This window comes from Corvus moneduloides, chromosome 9 (genome assembly GCF_009650955.1).
Source record: "Corvus moneduloides isolate bCorMon1 chromosome 9, bCorMon1.pri, whole genome shotgun sequence".
NCBI classification, from domain to species: domain Eukaryota; kingdom Metazoa; phylum Chordata; class Aves; order Passeriformes; family Corvidae; genus Corvus; species Corvus moneduloides.
The window spans coordinates 28512284-28532269 of record NC_045484.1 but is presented as its reverse complement, the minus strand read 5'-3'; the positions used below and the strand labels follow the sequence as shown (position 1 = coordinate 28532269).

Genomic DNA, 19986 nt, shown 5'->3' with positions numbered 1-19986 from the left:
TAGGAAGTTTCTCCATTTCTTTCTTTTTCTCCCATCCCCAGCAAATTCTAATACTTTTATTTCTATTGCTTCTTTCCTTCTACGTCTTTCCGTTCTTTCTTCTGTCTCATTCTTCACTCCAAACCTGGATTTTTAGCAATGTGCAGCAGAAGCTGCAGCTGATGTGTCACCCTTGTGTTTTATCCCTGTCTCCCTGCAGACTCCTGCTACTCCAGGTGATGCCTTTATCCCATCTTCATCCCAGTCACTTCCTGCTAGTACAGACATGTTTGGTTCTGTACCTTTCAGCACTGCTGCCGTACCCTCAGGTGAGAAATGCACTGGAATTATAGTCCTGACTCAGATTTGGGGATCAGTGCCCAGCTCTGGTTTGCATTTCAGTACTCAGGGCATTGATTTTAGCAGGGTGGAAGTGGGGGAAGGCTTTTGAGGTCAGTGCTTCAGGGCAAGGCAAAGCAAGTCTGTAACAAGCAGGGAGTACATTAGTCTGAATTTGCCTACATTTTTTTTAAAGCAAAAGCCAAAAAAGTCACTGGGAGTTCAAGCATAGTTCAACCATCTGGATAACAGAACTTCTAGGTTCAGTAGCAAGAGAGGAAACGGCGTTTAGTTTACATTTGGTGGTAGTGGTGAATATCCTCTGCTGTCCCCAGTAAACAGAGCTGAGAATCTGATTGCACTTCAAAGGTATTCCACTTTGTCAAATCCTGAGATGTCCTTTAGACTTCCCTGTGTTTCTCGAAGTGCTCAGAATTCAAAAGCGGGGTGCATTCTAAACCGACACTGTGGTTTGATTGCTGATCTCTCCTCACGATCTCAGCTCCACTTAGGAAAAGAAAGGAGGAGGAGGAGTGCCTTGAGTAATTCAGCAGTGACTTTCTAATTGGTTAACTCCTGATGGCACCAGATCAGCCACTCAGAAAGGTTACAGTGGCAGTGAAGTGTTTAGGGATAATGTCAGATAGAAACCTTCGATGCTGGGATGAGGTCACAGCGGGGGCGAGATCAAAGGACATCTGGAGAATCCATCCTGGACATCTGTTGGAACAGAAATGTGTCTGAGCTACTGCTCCTTTCATCACTCAACAATTTGGTCTCTCAAAGTTCAATTCCTTATTTTTTAATTTTATTGGGTTTTGGGCTTTTTGCTTCACAGTATAGCAGCCATCCTTACATTTACGATTACAAAACAGCCTAGAAATAAAGCAAAGAGGAGAACGTACAGGAGGACTGAGGAAACAGGTTAGAAACAAGAGTTTTAAAGCTATAGCAGTATTAAAATTAAGAGAGAAGTTACATTATACGAAGTATTAGTGGTAAGTATTGAATTTAAATGTGAAACAGCATTATCTGTAAAGTACAGTACTTCTGTCAGTGGAACATAATTATATAAGGTAGTTTAATTTGTAAAAATTTTTACAGGAGTTTTAGTTTCAGAGCATTTTTGTTGTTGTTGTAAATAAAAAAGCCACCTGATCCTATAATTCCTACACAGTCAAACTCTTGCTGGCTATAAAGGAGGCTTCAGGTCTGACAGGAAGCAATTATAATTTCAGTTTAAATCTTTAATTTCCTCCTCAACTGGAGGGGGTTATGTTAGCCTAATATCTGGAGCAGTTTGTTGTTAATAGGTATTTAGTGCAGCAGAAGCTCAAGATCTTTTTGATGTTCTCAAGTAATTGGGTAATAACCAAGTGTGTGAGGGTTTTAATCTGAAATCATGTGGGTTGGGTTTTTTTATTAGTAGTAGTAGCAGTAGCATTATGATGCAATTTGAGATGATTGCTTTGCAGAGTCCACCAGCCTGTGGTTCTGTCTATGAGTATTTCTTCAGTGATGTGAGTTCAACCACGTTTTCAGTTTTCTTTCCGAGGGTGCTGCAGTTCTGGGATCACTGGTGCAGCTTTGCACGTTTCTGATTTATTGTGTCACTTTTCCTGCGTGCTCTTGACAGCAGCATTAAAATCTTCCATCCCATTTGTTTCCCCCCCTTTCCTGCTCTCTCTATTCTCCGAAGGTTATGTTGCCATGGGAGCTGTCCTGCCCTCGTTCTGGGGACAGCAACCACTCGTTCAACAGCAGTTGGCCATGGGTGCTCAGCCTCCAGTTGCTCAGGTGATGCAGGGAGGACAGCCCATCGCGTGGGGCCAGCCCGGCATCTTTCCTCCCACCCAGCAGCCGTGGCCATCCGTGGCTGGCCAGTTCCAGCCAACTGCCTTCATGCCAACACAAACTGTTTTGCCTTTACAAGCAGCCATGTTTCAAGGTACCATTGCTCCTATAGCCACCGTTCCACCGACGAGCGACTCCAACAGATCGAGTCCGCAGACAGACAGGCCCAGACAGAAAATGGGAAAAGAAATGTTTAAAGATCTCCAGATGGCTCAGCCTCCACCAGTGCCATCAAGAAAACCAGATCAGCCTTCCCTCAGTTGTACCTCAGAGGCCTTCTCAAGTTACTTTAACAAAGTTGGGATGGCACAGGAAGCAGATGATTGTGATGACTTTGACATCTCTCAGTTAAATTTGACTCCTGTGACTTCCACGACCCCATCTACAAATTCACGTGAGTATTTATGTGCTTTCAGCCATCCCTTTCCTTGGAAGTTGACTGCTCCTCAGAGCACTTCTGTCTCTTTTTAAATTCCAACCCAGATATGTACTGAGAACCTTCATGCATGGTCTGGCTTATTAAATGTGTTCCAGCCATAAAGGAAAATATCAGAGAGGAATTCCAGAGGCCACAGAAATAAACAGCCCAGATAGCTACAGTCTGTAATTTAATTTCTAAGACAGTAATACAAGTTTTGTGGTGGGGACATGCAAGCTGGTTGGCAAATGCCCATGGCATTCAACCTTACAACTGGTTTTGCTTATGACCCATCCGTACTTTGCAGAAATTAGGGGATGGGTATTTATTTTTTAGCAGCTTGATGTATTGGACATGTGGGAAAATTCATTGAAGAGCTGTAAAATAAGCTTATGGTGTTCATAGCATGGAGATGGGGGATTTTGCAGGCTGCTGAAAAGAGGAATTCATGAGATTCACCAGGGGTCAGTCACAGATGTGTTTTGCTTACCTGCCACAGGGCAGGCAACTCACACCTCCCTCTTATAATGTAGTGGTGTCTCCCAGCTTCATAAAGATATAGACCAGATGCAGCCAAACTTAATTTGGAAGTTGCCAGATGTATTCAAAGACACGGGATTGATAATGAGGACTGTGCCTGAATTTACCTCCTGCAGCTCCTTGTTAGAAAATGATTCTCAGGGGTGGTAAAAGTTGAGGGATGTAAAAGCATGAGCAAATGTTGTGCTGCAGTGTCTTTTTGAAGAAATCAACAGAGTAATTGTTGCTGTTACCTTAATCCTTGTTTAGCTCCAACCCCTGCACCCAGACAGAGTTCTCCATCAAAATCATCAGCATCTCATACGAGTGACGCTGCTGCAGACGACCTCTTTGAAGAGGGCTTTGAAAGCCCAAGCAAAAGTGAGGAGCCAGAGGCTGTGAGTAGCAACAAGGTTTCTAAATCCTCATTGTCTCCTTTTAGCTAGAAAAGACAGCAGCTAATTAAATGTTGTTCTGTAGCATCAGAAATAACTTTTCCAGTAGGGCTGGGTGGTGCTTACGGGGGAGCTGCAGCCAGAATTCCCGTCCTGCTTTGGGTTTGACAGCTGATAGCACAACGTTTCTGCTGATATGCACTAGCACTGCATACAAGGAACCAAACTCAGAGTTCATATGTAAGGCTGTACATGTTAGTTGTATCCAATGTCCTCTTTAGCACATCAGCACTCACTTTACTCATGGTAAGGAAATCTAGGGTAAAACAACAAACATGCTGAGGCTGCAGAGAAAGATGTGAGAGTTTGTGTGTTAAAAGATGATGGTTGATGTTGTCTTGCACATTCTTGCATCCCAGTTGCTTGCCTAGCTACGTTCCTCAATGTTCTGGCCCCTCAGTATGTGATTTCTTTGCCTTTATGGACCAAAGCAAGAAATGTTATCCAAGCAATAACTAAATCACCAGGTGTCTTAGGGAGGTAGGAGCCCGAGTGAGCCGAAGGCAAGAGGGGGTCAGTACAACAAAAAGTGCAAAATAACCCAAGCTTGGACTCTTTCTGTTTCACATGGCTTTCAGGGCCTATTGCAGTTGTGGTTGGCCTGATCCACTACCTTCTGTGGCACCTCCTGCCTGGGCTCCAGCAGGAACTGGTGAGGTCCTTTGCTGCCTGCAGCAGCTGTAGGGAACCGCTACGGCTTTTGAGAGCGGATCAGCGGCGAGGTCTCACTCTGGTTTTCATGAGATAGGATGTACTTGTTATGCCCACAGCATGAAAATAACCTCGTGTTGACTTTTCACTTTCTATTGTTGAGAAAAAAAGGTGTTATGTTCTTGTATTCTAGCCTGATGGGTCTCAGGCCTCCTCCAACAGTGATCCCTTTGGTGAGCCAACTGGTGATACTATAAGTCCACAGGTCGGTAGCTAGATAGCACAGGTTGGGGTAGGTATCTGTCCTTTTTTTCTCTACACCTTGAGGTCTTCACTTACTCTTCCACCAGTGCCTGCCATTGCTTTCATGGATGCATGGTTTATTTTTTTCCTTTTCATCTCTTCCGTTTGACCTCTCCATCCTCCACAGTGCATTCCTCATGCTTGGTGGTCTGCATGGCTTTTGCCATTCACTGAGTGTTGCAGCTTATGCAAATATGTGTGTTTCAGCTGCCTGCATGCTTTAAAGAAATGTAGACTTATTTTACTTTGTGTTCAAGTTCTAAGGGCAAATAGGGAAACTGAGCCATTACTAACAATGTATTAGGCAGAGCATTTTTTTTATCAAAGCCACCCTGGCCTTCAGTCAGATGTAACATATTAAATGGAATAAGACATCTTACCCACAGACATAACAATCATTAAATAAAATTATGTAATGATACATGAGTGTCTCTACCCTAAATCAATGTGATAATCAGTAGAAGAAGCACGTTTATTATCTGCATGTAAAAAATATTGAAATGGGTTTGTGTATTTTTATCTCCAACTGCAAATTAAAAACATCTGAAAATTATCATCATTCACATTACCATTGGCATACTGATGTTTTAAAAATTATTCATCAATGTAAGTCATTTAAACCCAGACAGACGGGAAGGATGATCTTTTCATCCTTTGTGTTACAGAACACGTAGAAAATGTGGCTGCCTGTGAATGTTCTGTGATTTGTTTCAATATAGTAAATATGTTTTGCCAAAAAGACAGTGAAGCTACAAAGTTTTATGAGTGCTGAGCGTTGTTATTCCATCCAAATACTCTCTAGTGTTGCTGTTTGAAGAATATGTTTCATTATCTTCTCCCCGTCTGCCACTCCTGCTTGGTATTGCCCAAATACATGATCCGATACAGCTTCTGTGCTCCAGCACAGAGCTCCTGGAGCAAATCCAGAGCAGTGGGAGAACCCCTTCCTGTTTTGTACAGAAATTGCACTGGGTTTGCCAGTGACTTAGCCATCCTGAGTTTAGTTTCAACTCAGAATTAATAGTTTCATTAGGAGTCAGTTGACGTTGTGCATTACCTATGATTTTAAAAAATCTTACAGTAACTTAGCTTTGATCCACTTGGGAATAATGAGAATCTCTCTTAATAATATGTGGTGCTGTGAGAGGGCATCTCCCCCTTCTGTAGCTTCACCCGTGCTCAGCTCCTGGGGGCTGCAGCAACAGGAGCATTAAGCTTTGTGTCTCCTCGAGTCTACAGCGACAGTGTGAGGAGAAAGTCAAGCTGGGATGAGCTGCTCCAGCAAGAACGTTCATTATTTCCTCCAGTGAGAGGTGCTGCTGCAGATAGATGGTGCCACGTAATAATTTGGCTGACGTTTGGCCAGCACTGACATCCCCAGCTATCCCAGCTTCACACCACTCCAGGAGTTCTTTCCTGGATCATGAAACAGGATTTGCCATTTATCTGAGTCCCGCACTCTGGAAACCCCCATACATCTGTTTATTATGGTTTATCTTAGGGTGGTTCTGAAATTCAGAGCTGCCAGGACAGCGTATTACCAGTGATTGCATATGGTTTTGCTGCATTTTTCGTTAATCCCTGTAGAGCCTCGCATCAAATATGTATAATTCTCAGAAATATATTCTGGGAAATGTTAAATAATGTCCCTGATTATCGTATTACAGTAATTCCTAAAAGCTGTAGGCAGGAACAGGAAGCTGAACAAAAAAGAAAGCTTCTCTCCAGTGAAGTTCCACTAATATTGTTGTGCCTGTGTGCAGAGCCATTCAGCAGCAGTCCGTAGGAAATCCACTTCCCAAAGCCAGCCCATCTAATTCTGAAGCCTGGTGTCATCAGAGCAATGGGAAGCCTAATCTCCATGGAAAATTATCAATTCAGGACTTACTATGGAGTTGTGTACTGAGCTCTGCATTGGGGGAGAAACTTAACGGGGAGAAACATGTCGTGCAAAAGAATCAGAGTCTGCATAAAAGCCACTTTTGTGGCTTGGGTCGGAGATCACTTCGCTCTTTAGAACGTGGCTCTTACCCCAAGAACAGCACAGTAACAACTCAGCTGAATGGACCTCTCAGGAACAGAGCATTGTGTGCAGAAATATCAAATCTGTCTGTTCCCAGCATCTCTGAGAACAGCTCTGCCCATACAATACCTTCATTTATCTTGATGTAGTCAGAATACTCACCTGCCTGGATTTTTGTACCCTGATCTTTCAAGGTACCACAGCAGTTTGGTTTCTTGATTCCTTCTGATACTCTGTATTATCATCTAGTTACTATCTTCTCCTCTCCTGTTTTTCCTCTCTTCCTTTTGCAATCTTCAGCTCTCAAAATCCTCATCCTTCCAGCAGCTGTTCTAGAAGTCACCCTTCCAGAAATAGCTGTGACCTCTTAGTAGGCAAATGTGATATTTTATGGATATATTACATTTTTGTCCCTTTATGGTTGAAGAGAAGAAGCAGAAAGGCCCAAATTCCACAGGTGAAATAAGATTAACTCTTTGCAGAGCTGTTCATTGTATTTGTTCAGGCATGGCGTTGAGGATGGATAGTGATTTTCCAGAAGGGGTGAAGAGAATACAGAATAAGATGACTGCCATCTTCAGATGATTTATGTTTAATCCCTACTGCTGTCTCCAGATTGTGTGGGGAGTAATTGTGGTGAAAGGAGCGGGAGGGAAAGAACTGTTTGTAGCTGTGATCCTACCAAATGTGTTAAACATTTCTTATTGTTGACATTTTACATTAAAGCAGGAGGTTTTGAACAGAGGAACAAATGCAGCTCTATTGAGCTGCTGCCCAGCTCAAAACTTGCACTGGCAATCATTCATGAGAGATTCTCAAGAAACCTTCAAAACATTTGTGGCTAGAGCACATCTCCCTGAAAAAAATTGTTCAGTTGTTCTGAGAAACGTGTGCAGACAATAAGGAGCCCTCAAAATGTGTCACACCCTTCACGATGCCATCAGCACTGTCAGGAGAGCAACAGTTCATTAGAATATTTGTCTATCAGCTTTTGGTGGTGCTTTGGTGGCCTGCTGCCATCATCCATCTTGGAGCAAGTGCTGTGCTTGGTGATAAATGTTCCTAAAAATCTTAGTCAGCTCCAGGATGGGCTGCTGTAACTCCTTTTTGGGCTGGTTTTAGGAAGTGGAGAGAATACAGGAACTTACAGACAAAGCCTTGGGTTGCCTGGGAGCTTTGTGAGCCTCAGGAGGGAGTATCAAGCTGATTCTGCAGCCTCCTCTTACTTCTGCCCTTTTTCTGTTGCACCAGGACTCTGAATGGGCTCAAATTACTATAGGCTGTATTTGCAGGACCTGTTCCAGTCCTTCACCTGGCTCAATAGGGACTGGATAAAGTCCAAAGAGAAATTTCTAATTACAGGTGACCCGTTCTTGCTGTAGGCTCTAAAGCTGTTGTTCTTGAGCTAAAGACACAGCACTGGGCAGGGCTGGGAATCTGAGAGAAGTAGTGTTGTGTCTTTGGAAGGGGATCACAGGTTGGGAAGTACTGCTTCACTCCAGAGAAACCCTAAAAGTGGCATTTCAGGTCTCATACTCAGTTGGTTGCTCGTATTTCCCAGGAAATCTGGAGGGGCATGAGCAGGGAAATTCAGGCTGCTCTGTGAACAGGGGCATCCTGCAGGCTTGCCTTCATCTCTGCTGCTGCAGTCTCCTTGAAGCTGTCCATGTGGCCAGGTCATACAAGGGCTTCTCACCTCTTCAGTGTCACCAAGCCCACCCGAAGTAGCCTTGTACCCTTCCACTCCTCCAGCTTCTTCCTCTAAACAAGGGATAGCATTCTTTGTAGCTTTGTCTAGAGCTGTGTTCTTGCTGATTTGCAGCCCAACAATTCAATTTAGGGACAAGTTCTCCTTGCTTTCTCTGTGATGAGGTTATTTAAAAGTTCCCTGTCTTCTGCATGACGACTGATTTTAAAAATCTCCTTATGAAAATTTAGCATCTTTGAGACTTCTGAACAATTTGCTTCAAATTGGCCATTAGGTTCAAATGTTACGAAGGAGAATTGACAGATACGTAGATGGAAGGATATGTGGATGACAGATCTGTAGACGGAAATCATTGTGTGGCTACTGTTTTGGGAGAGGGGCCCAGAAATAATCAGTGTTTCTTGGCTGCATTTCATTTTTATATCAGGACCAAGATATGGAGCAGGTTCATCTTTCTGAGTAGTTGTCATTGCTTTTTGATTTTATGGATGTGAAGCATCCATCTCGCTACTAAAATGACAGAGATTTTTAGAATGCTAATAATTAAACTGGATATTTGAGACTAGAAAGTTTTCCTGGGTAGGTTTATGGTAAGAACAGAGACACTCTCCAGGCATAATCCTGAATTAGAAGGTTGTTGCTGATGGAGGCTGTAAGAAAAATAACCAAGTATTAATAATTAGCAATAAGTAGTAAATAAAAACTGCTTGTTAATGAGGCAATAGGAATGACCTGTCTTATCACCAAAGATATTTAATTTGAACCCCGCTTGCCAACTTTACTCTGTCCTATTTTGCCTATGGGTCAGCATGCAAAAAACAGAGAAGACGCTTCTCACTCCCACCCCCTTCACTTGCATCCCCAGCACAAGATGCTCATTTTGTGTGGCTCTCCAGCACACTTATTTCATGAAACTCTTTATCATTGGAGCCTGCCCTTTCTGATCAGTCAGCCAGGAGTAAAACTGGCACTGAGCACCCGCTGTAAAGGGCACAGAAATCTATGAGGGCCTCACCCCGACAGCTGAGAACATCTCGCCTGCAGCTCTGCACGGAGCAGGTGCCTCGCAGTGATCAAAGGGCTGACAGGGTAAAAACAGTTTCCTCCTAACTCACAGTTATGTTTTGTGAGTGAGTTCACCCCTGCAGGCCTGAGTAGGTGCTGAGTCTTTCAGGAGATGCTCTCCAGTGAGTAGTTCTGCTGGGGAGCAGCTGTTAATATCTTCAAATGGGATTTGAAAATTTACTTCTAGTATTTGCATAATGTTATTCGAAAGCACTAGCACCCTTGTTGCCTCACACAGTACTGGACTACACCAGAAATGCTGTTTGCTGCTGTCTTGTCCCCCTTAAAATGGGAAGAATAAAGTGATTTGCAGCATGAAATATTTCTGGAATACTGCAGCAAAAAAAAAGTGCTTCCAGTTCTTGTCTTGGTTTCTCCCTGTGGGTTGTTGAAAGCACATCAGAAGTGATTCCGGGCCAGTTCAGCAAGGAAAACACTGTGAGGGTTTATGTGAGTTAGAGCTTTGTCTGCTATTTTATTTGCTCCTCTCTTTTTGTTCTGACAAAAAACAGTTCTTCCCTTTCCTTCCCTCTGCATCTGTTCCTAATGCAGTCGTAGAAGTCAAAAGCAGAAAATGCTGGTGAGATGCCGTGAGAAGAGTTAATGCTCACCTGCCTTTTCATAACATGGCCTGTGACTTTTGCGTGGAGTATGTAAAAAAAGGGGGGGTTATTTCTGCTTCCAGGACCCTCCAAAATAGTGCCTGGCGCTGTGAGAGAAGCTGTCTGTGAAGTCAACAGCACTCAACTCTCCTTTTGCCTCTTTCCTTTCCCTTTCTGTTCTCTTTTGCCCTCTTGAATATCAATATTTTACAGACACCTTTTGCATTGTTGGGCTAAAAGCATGCTTGAATTAACTCAAAATAATACTGGGAAACAAAGCTCAGGCATTGACCAAAACCCTTTGGCTGGGAAGACTGCACACGATTACCACAATTAATTTCTTGTTTAGGCATCTGAAGGGAGAAATCAACTGAAAGGAAAAGTAAGAGCACACTTTTCATGCAAAATGCTCTGGTCTATTGGAAGAGAAATTACTCAAATCAGTGAGAGATGCAGGCCTTTGCCACATCAGGTGTTTGTGCAGATTAATGTTGGATATGAATCAAAGAGGTTTCTCACTGTAAAGGCTGCCTCATGCGTTGTTGGAAGTGCTGCTGATGAGGAGCTCCTCCTCCTGCTCTTTCAAGGGTGTGGAGTCCAGTGGCACCTTAGGACACCTGTTACTTCAGCACATCTGCATATCTGAAGGATATTTGAGGACAGCTCTAACAAGCAGACTTGACATTTTGAAAAGCTCTTTTTTTCCCCGAAGGCGTTTGAAAAACTGACATCTTTTGTTCCAAAGGGATGTTCTCCCTCCCTCTCCTTTTCTTCTCCTCCTTCCTTTTCACTTCCCTTTGCAATCACCTCAGGTTCAGCAACTGCCTGAAGAATGGCCTGGTGTGTGTCAGGTTCACACATTAATTAGTACAGATTTTCTCTGAACTAGCTGTGATAGATCATTCTGCCAGCTTCAAGCCTGCACGTGAAAATTGGCATAGGTAGACTTAACTCACAGTGTGTGAAAAGCAGTTATTTACTCCCAGTCATCTCCTTTGATTACCTTCAGTTTTTCAAGGTCACAAAATGTATTTGCTTCTTGCTGGGGATAATTTCAGCAGCATTTATTTAATCATTCCAGAGGGTTTCTCTCACTTGTAGTGCTCATAGTGAACTCAGGGCTTCATGTGGGCAGGAGGTGGGGAAACAGGATGTCTGCAAGCTCCTGAAATGCAGGAGTTTTGGGGGAAAAAGAGACAACTTGCCTTGGCATGGAGGAAACAGGTCATATTTTGGATTTGTTGTGTGCTCCTGCACTCTGAGGGCAGGACAGGGCACTGGGATGGGGCAGAGCCTGGAGCACTGAGCACGCACAGCCCGACGGATCCACCTTTGGGCTGCTCTCCTCATCCCCAGCATCATTTTGATAAACAGTAATTAAAATCCTGTGCCATCCCCTGGCAGACCTGTGTGTGCTCCTCAGTGCCCAGTGATTTGCCAACCTCCTGAGGGTTTTTTTTCTCAAAGTCGGCTCCTGCCAATGCTGCTGTAACACGAGTTGCTTCTAACTTGGTTAAATTCAACGCCGTGGCGTGGTATTTGAATATTTATCAAGCTGTGGAGAGTTAATGCAGTATGGCATTAATTAGCCTTTCTGCCTGTCTTGTTCCTTTTTTAGATGTCATTCTTAGTTTAATAAATTAGTCTCTGCAAATGAAGTAGAATGGATCTCAGGGTCCACGGATGGTTTGCTTCCCACTGCAGCCGAGAGGAACACAGTGTTAAGAAAGCACACAGGGTGTGCCAGCTATGAAGCAACGCTGAAGAACGTGGCAGCTTTCCCCCCCCTCCCACATCCAGGAAATTCCCAAGAAAGTAATCTGTTAACAAGTTGACGTGCTTTCCTCCCAGCTTTAACCATTGTACTAATGGTTCCACAGACTCCTAATCAAACTGCACAGGGCTGGCGCTCCTCGTTCTTCATGGGCCACTCATGCTGTTGTTTTAAATCCCATCACAGCTTCATTAGCTCAGCTTTCCGTGGCAGTTTCTGTTTGCAAGTGGTTTTCTCTTGAGTTGTGCAAAACCCACAGTTACGTTCTGCTGTTGTGCTGCTGGGGGTTGGGGGGGCTCAGCCTTGTACACAGGCTGCAATTCCGGCCTCTGAAATTCCAAACATCCAGGCCTATAAGTTTTCATTTAATTTCTTCATATGCCCATGCCCAACAGTGAGGGTCAGTGCACGGCCAGTGCTGGAAGAGGAAATGGACAGTAACCATTCATTTTCTGAAATAATTCCCATTTTCTTCGCACTCAACTGGGGTGCCATGTTCACTCAGGGCAGCACAGAAAGCAAACACTCCCTGTGGGTTTTGACTCACAAGGTATCGCTGTTCTCAAGCAGATGTTGTAAAAATGTTCTAAAAATGCTGTCTGGAGACATCTCTGCTCATTTTATTTTTGTTATCCCCAGGAAGCAGAACCTCTCTACGCGCAGATTAACAGACCTAAGAAATAGCATTGTTACAGGCTTGTGGTGCTCCAAGATTCAAAAAGAAACCCAACAACCTGGCAGGCCTTTGGCTTTCATGCTTTTTTTCCGATTGATTTTGTCTGACAAGGAGAGAGATTGCCCTCCTGGACTGGCTCTACGAGTGTTCCTGATGTGTTTTTTTGGCAACCAATGGCAGATTCCTATGGCAGCACAAAACAAAAACTCTCCCTGCTTCTCATACCACGAGTGCAGCCCCGTCCCCACAAGTGGTGGGTATCCAGACTAGGAAATCTTACTCCTCGGTCTTCTTTTAAACATTTCTCACCTTCTGTGCACCACCTATAAATAACGAGCATCTGAAATTTATTGGATGTTAGACATTCCTTTTTTTTTCTTTCCAGCAAAAAGCAGAGTCTGTATGTAGCAGTGGCATTATCATTCAGCAGCCTTTGGGGCACAAGTTGGCACTTTTTATGTCACGGTGACATGTTTTTCATCATCATTTACATCAGGCTGATCCTGACCCCTTTTTTTTCCCCCTACGTAGTCATATTTAAACAACAACAACAAAATACTGGTGGTGTCATCTTTTTTTTCTTTTTTTCTTTTTTTTCTCCTTTTTTGTATTTTTTTTTTTATTTCTTACTCTGTAGTTTTGTATGAGTGACAGATCTTACAGCGAAACGCCGCCTGCGGAAATGATTTCCAACTTGAAACCACGGAATAGAACTCGGTTGTTTATCCATCCTGACTGAAAATGTTGCCAAATGGACCTTTTAAGTTCTAGCACATCACGAGGAAGAAATGCTGCTTTCTGTTGGAATACTCATGTTGTGGGTAGAGAAAGGACATGGAGTCCCACTGAAGAAAGACAAAAGAGTCAGTATTTCCTAGGAAACTCTAAACAAAGTGCAGAAAAGGAATATTTTTATTTCTTCAGTATCTTGCTGCTGTAATGCTATGCAGACAAGTGTTTTCTTCTCTGTGTGCCATTTTTGATGAGAAAAAAAATCATTTGCCAAATAATACTGGTATGCTTCTGGTTTAGGAGTTTGGATGAAGCAGACTTGACAAATGGGACAAGGACGGCATGGATTTTGGAATAACAAACTGACTCTGTGATCAAAATTGTTCATCTTTATCACTTTTTGTACATCAGAAAAAAATCAAATGGGATTTTTATTTTATAACTTGAAAAAAAAAATCTTACTGTTAAACTCTTTAAATGTTTAAGGGGAAATGGCTTTAAGGAGTTCGAATGAAAATTGCCAGTTTTTTTGTAAATATAAATGTTATGAAAATTCTTTTACTAATGCCATTACACAGTAGAGAAGGTAGCAAGTTGCAGTGCTTGGGAGGTGTGGCAAACCCAGTTTGTGGTTCTTGCATCACATATGTTTTTTCACATGCTTAACAATAATGGGCTGAAGCTCAAGTGCATTTGCCAAAAGCAGTCAGCTTGTCAGCAACTAGTGAAATTAATGGGAACACATGATTTTATGGTCTAGCGTTATCACATGGACATAATTCCACTTAGAAGAGATCACATTCCATTGACATTCCTTTGAACCTCTGCATAGAAGTCATCCAACTGTTTACACGCAGAACAAAAAGAATTTAAAACTTCCTTTTTTTTACATTTATGAAGCAAAAAGTGCAGTGTTTGGGTTCATATGTTTAGCACATGATTTTCATAAAGAATCTATATATTTTTGCCCTACAGAGAATTGTTCTACAGGTCAAATGTGTTTTCCTGATGTTCCTATGCAGTTACAGTATATTGAATTTAGTGGTTTAACACTAAAAAAAAAAAAAAAGGAAAGAAAAAAAAAGAAAAAACAGAAAAATAGAAAAAGGAAAATGGTTGAAGAAATCAAAGGATTAATCAGTTTTTAGGGTTATTGTGCAGATTTTGTTTTTAAATTGACACATTAGGATTTACATTTTTGTCATGATTAAAATAGGCCTGGAGTTACAAATGTTTTACTTTCTTTCATCTCTAGTATAAGCTAAAAATGGTTTAGAAGGCAGAATAACTGGGGTGGTGATTGTTGGTACGTGCAACCAAATCTCACATGATCCCATTCTTTTATTTTGAATTAGAGAAATTAGAGAAATGTGAGTTGCAGAATGTATGTGAATGAGAAATTAGCTGTGAATAGACATAACGAACCTGCAGAGAAGAGCATTTTATCCCCATCCACTGTCATTTGATGCTTGTTCCTTAGTCATGTGCAAAAAGCTTTGTAGCGAATCTTATTTTCCCATTGGAAAATCAAGTTTTCTAACTGGAGGAGATAATTTAAAACTTTGGTGGATTGAGTGTTTCGGGATTAAAAGCAGAGGTAAAAGCGTTTCTGGAGGACATTTCTGTCATAATATTTTCCTGATTTGCACAGTGGTGCTACTTTATTCCTCAGCGGCTTTTTTTGGGTTTTGTCCTGCACATGGAACCACAAAAGCCAGTTTTGGTTCATCACAGACATTGGAGGTTTAGTGTCGTCAGTGCATTTCCAGTGATGGGGTGAAACACAGAGAAAAGAAGAGATTGATGTCTCAGAGGATCATATTTGTAGGAAGCAGATCACTTACGAATAGGTGCCGAGGGAATGAGGCTGCAATTCCAGTGTCTCTCCCGGGAGACAGCTGGGCCATCACCGCGGACCTTTGTCTTACCTTTGCCAACGCTCATAAATAAAAACAGGTTCTGGATTGTCCTGTCATATGATCGTCCTTGTCGTGGCTGAGATGCTGAGCTGAGAGGGCTGCAGGGCCTCTGCACTGTACCAGTATTGTAGATAACTCAAATATCCAGCTTGTGCAATTGTTTAATCCCTCATCCTTCACTAGCACTAAATTCGTCACTTTAAATTTACAAACCAGGGAACCCCACCAGCCATCCTGTTACCATCCCCCCCCCCCGTAGGTTCTTGATCTTTACCTGTCATGAAAAGATATTTTGATAGATCGTAGTCATCCAAGTGTCTGATGAAACCTTTCATCTAAATAACGTACTGGGCACCTTCTTTGCAAAAATGTTTACTCCGTGGTTTTCATTCATTTTTATTTCTGCATTCTGACACTTATTTTTTTAATAAAGATGAGAAAGATAAAATGACTGTTGCAGTACATTTCTAAACCTACTTTAACTTTACCTCAGATAATGACCATTTGTTAACACATACGGACACATTATTTTTAACTTTATGTGTAACGCATTCAGCAACAACAACAGAAACCAACAAATTTTTAGAAATTTTCCATTAATTTCTGTAACACGCCATGTAATACTGTTATGAATAAAAACATTAAAAAAAGGTGTCATTTCAGTAAGTTTGTTTCATAGCTAGTGCTCCTCTGGGATAATTCTGCCAGACTTACAGTGCAGTGTTGGTGTCTGCTGTGGCCCTTTGGGAAAGGAGAAAACCCTCGATTTGGGGAATAACTATTCTTAAACACTAAGTGTTGCTTACCTTGCAAATACATAACTTACTGATTTTAATTGCTGCCTCTACATTTTTGCCCTCTTCTTGGGTGTTTTCAGATGAGCATCCCAAACCAGGAGGTATTTGTATCACCTCCTGCAAAATCCCACATTCCTGGGACAGCCCGCACTTCGTGATGCTCCCGAAGCTGGTTTATCTTTGTGGAATGAGAAGCTGAAATTAATTTTCCTTGCTTTTTTCATTCAAGTGGGATTTGAAATTAAAGATGTGCATTTAAACATGACAGTTTTGAAAGCAGAACCACCCCCCAAAATTTCCAGTAATGTGCACAGAACTGATAATAAAGCTCAGCTGAGAAGGAATTTCACCATTCTCTGCCAAGAGAGTAATGCAGTAAAATTTAAGTGTAAGAAATACGTGTTTATGTACAAGGAGAGAGAGAGGTGTGGGTGTGTGCACATGTATTTTATTGTAGTTCCGCTTTTTGATGTCTCATCCCTTCCTTCTCCACCAGAAATGCCCAGTAGGTCATGTTGAAACATTCCTTGCCTTTGTCAAGGAACATCGTTGAAATGTTTGGATCCCACCTGGGAATAAAGGTTATTTTGCTGTGATGAATGCCCATCAGTGTTAATGGCACTTTGATTTGTGTGTAACTCTACTCAGGTGTCCTTGGAAGGAAGAACGTGATCTCTGGTTTTCAACCAGCTACAAAACATCAACTTAAATAAGCCACAGCTAAGTGTGGATTTAAACTAATGTGCATTTTTACAATGAAGGCTAAACCTGGTCTTGTTGATCCTCTTCTGGTACCCTCAGGGTGAAGCTGGTTGAAAAATCAGAAAAATTGGCTCATGTTGCACAGTTGTTGTGTAAACTCAGTTTAAAAATTCAGAATGAGCAGGTTTGAGATGTCATCTGGAAATGGTGAGGAAGAGGAATCCCAAGGAGGGAGGGAAGGATGTGTTCTGTGTGTTCAGAAGGGATAACAATGTATTCTTACTGTGCTGTGTTTATGTCCTGTGTCGCATTAATACTGCTGGAGCTTCAGCACTGTCAGTCTGTAGATTGCATATGAGATACCCAGCTCAGACGTGACCACTTCAAGAAATGCTCCCAATTTAACCAGTGCTAATTAAGGCCATGATCTTCTGCAGTAGTGAGAATTTCTTTAGCAAACGGTTTGCAGAATCAGCCTGTGGTTTTACAGCAGTGAGAACGCTGACAGATCTCTCTTCTCCATGTCAGTGACTTCTGGGAAAGCAACTGCTTGTATAGACTGGGAATATGCAATTTTCACTCCCTCACATTGGATTAAAGGCAATGTTTTATGTGCTTTAATCACTGCTGGGTGACAGTTGCTGCAACAGAGAAGGTAACCTCTTCCTGGCTGTGTTTTAGGTTGTGAAATACGTTTTCATGCACTGTTTCCTTTTTTCTTTCTTTGCTTTGTGAAGAACTCCTGTCCTGTCACATTCATATTTATTGCTTCCCTGGCAAATGCTGTTCTCAGTCAGAAGAATACCATGTCAGAGAAATGAAAGGGGATATATGTTGGCAGTTTTCCACAGAGGTTTGACTGTTCTCTACAATTCCCTCCCTGAGCCAACGTGGGATGCACACAGTGGTGAAGGAATGCAGTGAAAGTCCATCTGACCAGCAGGCAATGGAGGCACAGCTCCTGGCTTCTCCTTCTGCTCCTGTTTGTGCCATCCTGGGACTCACCCCCTGCTCCTGGCTCTGGTTTGATGTCACTGCTGTGAAAGTCACGATTTGCAAGAGTATTTCTCTCTTTTGCTGGGGTCTTCCATGAATTTGTCTTCTCGCACTGATTTGCTTTTTAGGATCAGCCCCATTAAAAACCTGTATTTTGTTGGTTTTAAGTCCCCGAGGTAAAACTGGCATCAGGAAGAATAAAGGTGTGTGGGGTTGGTTTTTTTTCTGGTTTTATTTGCTATCTGAAAGTGTGGGGAAACTGAATTGCACATTTCATCTCATGACAGTGAGGAATATGGGAGATACCCTGATAGGATTTCCTGAGTACCTGTAACATGGCCTGTCTCTTTCTAAAATTATCCTACTGGAGGCAGGAAATATCAGGTCTATTAGTGAGACAGCTCTCCAGCTATTAGTTTTTAGAGCTTTAAATAGTCTTATCTCAATGGATGTGTTTGCCCTGTGGCTCATCTATCACCCTAAAATGTTTTATCAGCACCTGAAAAAATCTCAGTGAGAAGAATAGCCTCAGATGTTGCCCATTCAAGGGGCTTTCAGATACAGAATGGGGTTTTATTTTTAAAAAAAGGTCTTTTAAGATCTTGATATTGTTTGCTGGCTTTTCAACCCTATTTCATCACTCCCCTGGCACCACTTCTATAAATACTCCTCACCAGCAAAGAAAGGAAATCACAATAGATTAAAGGAAAATCAGGTTAACAGGCAGCAATCTCTGCCCATTCAGCCTCAGACATTTGTGAAAATAAAGGATTAGGAAGAATTACTGCCAGGTACTAGCTGCAAAAAAATCCTTTTGTGGCATCTTTGTCTTCTCTAACAGTTACTAGAGGTGTAAGAACAGCTCTCAGTGTCAGAAGTGAGCTGTATTTGAAGTGAGCAGAAGTTACAATGCTGTGAGACGTTGCATTTTCTGTAAATTTTGTGCTGTTTATTTGACATACATGGATTATGAGTGTCCTGGGTTTTTTCTTTAAAAAATGGCGTTTCTAGTTTGAAAATAAGTTTGTGTGTGTGGTGGTTTGAGGTCTCGTGGAGAGGGGATGGGGCATGGTGGAGTTTTCTTTCTTTGTCTTACCCGTCTTCACAGGACCTGTAGAGCTTTCAGAGTAGGTGAACCTGTGCCAGATTTGGCCTCAGTCATAATGGGACATAATTTTTAGTGGATCAAAAGCCAGAAGAGGAGAATTAACTTCAGCAAGGTGAGTTTTTTATGTCCAAGGCCTTTTATAGACCAGCCTCACACCAGAAAATAATGGTGTTAGTAACAAAAGTGGTGATGCAGTGGGGTTAGTCATAAAAGTCTGGAAGTATTCCTTAAATTTTACCATGTATTTGCCACCTTATGTTCTTCACAAAATTGGTGGGAAGCTTCCTTTTACCTTTGAATGAGTTTTTCCACAGAAGGAAATGTGTTCTTGAGTTCCAAAGCAGGGAATGAAACAGTTTTCTCACAGGAAAGAAAGAAACTTTTTGAAAAGTGCCCTGGTAGTTCTAAAAACAGCTGCATGCTGGCTCCAGTTTCATCTTTCCCAGGGAGGGCCTTTCAGCGCTGATGTGTTTCAGTTTTTCTTTTAACAGGAAACTGCCATTTAAAGCACCATCATGTTTGGTGAAACTGTGTGGGATTTATTTACAGGGAGCAAGGGCTTGTAAAGCAGGGATATGAGCTCTGCAAAGGATGTGTTGCATTTGCAGGCTCTGTGTTCATGGTGGACATTTGATTTTCAAGTGTGATGAACCCTCATTCAGCGACATAGAGAGCTGGTTTGGGACTTGAGCTCATCAGAAAGCCATGGCTGCTACAGTCACCAGTGGAGAAGGAGCAGGAATGGAGAAGAGGACACAGGCAGTGTTACAAGGCAACATTCCCACTGATCCATGGACCTGAGGAAGCAGAAAATGACCTGTGGTTGCTGTCACAAATTTCATGTGTTAGACCTACCTCTAATTAAACTAAGTTGTAAATTATGTGTAAAACCTGATTGTGTTTCTTAGTTCTCTCTGAAAAGTATGTTGAGGTGTAGGAAATTCTGTCTCATGGGTCCCTGCTCCTGTTTTAACCTCACTTCTGGTAATTCACCGCTTCTGCCTGTTCACCACTGAGATGGTGAGAGGCAGCAAAACAAGGACAAGCAGCAGAGAGAAGCTTGATTATTCCACATGCTGGGATCACCTTCATGGTTTGCAGTTAAATCTAGAGGGTGCTCTGTGTTTATACTACTAGCTTATCTTTTACTGCTGTTGAAATACTGGATATGTGCTGTATTTCCCGGCCAGCAAAGGTCCCGTGGATAGAGAAGTCTTGTCTGTAAGTGGGTATTTTTTTTTTCAGTCATGAACAAATGATTAACAACTGAATCAATTGTGCCAGAGGTTGAGCAAGCCGTATCACACAGGCACATCTTGGGTTCAGGCTGGGGCAAAGTCATTTGGAAGAAGAAAAATCAGGCAAA

The 19986-nt window shown here is 42.2% G+C and overlaps 1 protein-coding gene across 13 annotated transcripts in view; it reads left to right on the top strand.

Moving 5' to 3' along the window:
* The window catches only part of DAB1 (DAB adaptor protein 1), a 416072-nt gene extending 400403 nt beyond the window's left edge, over positions 1-15669 (top strand). For 12 of the 13 annotated variants that reach the window (XM_032117465.1, XM_032117466.1, XM_032117464.1 and 9 more), the window contains 5 exons: positions 200-308; positions 2018-2566; positions 3380-3507; positions 4409-4507; positions 12330-15669. In XM_032117465.1, coding sequence (XP_031973356.1) covers positions 200-308; positions 2018-2566; positions 3380-3507; positions 4409-4492 — 870 coding nt within the window. In that variant the 3' untranslated portion in view covers positions 4493-4507; positions 12330-15669. The remainder of the gene's footprint in view (positions 1-199; positions 309-2017; positions 2567-3379; positions 3508-4408; positions 4508-12329) is intronic. The other variant, XM_032117470.1, reaches the window with a different exon arrangement.
* Positions 15670-19986: the final 4317 nt, after the last annotated feature.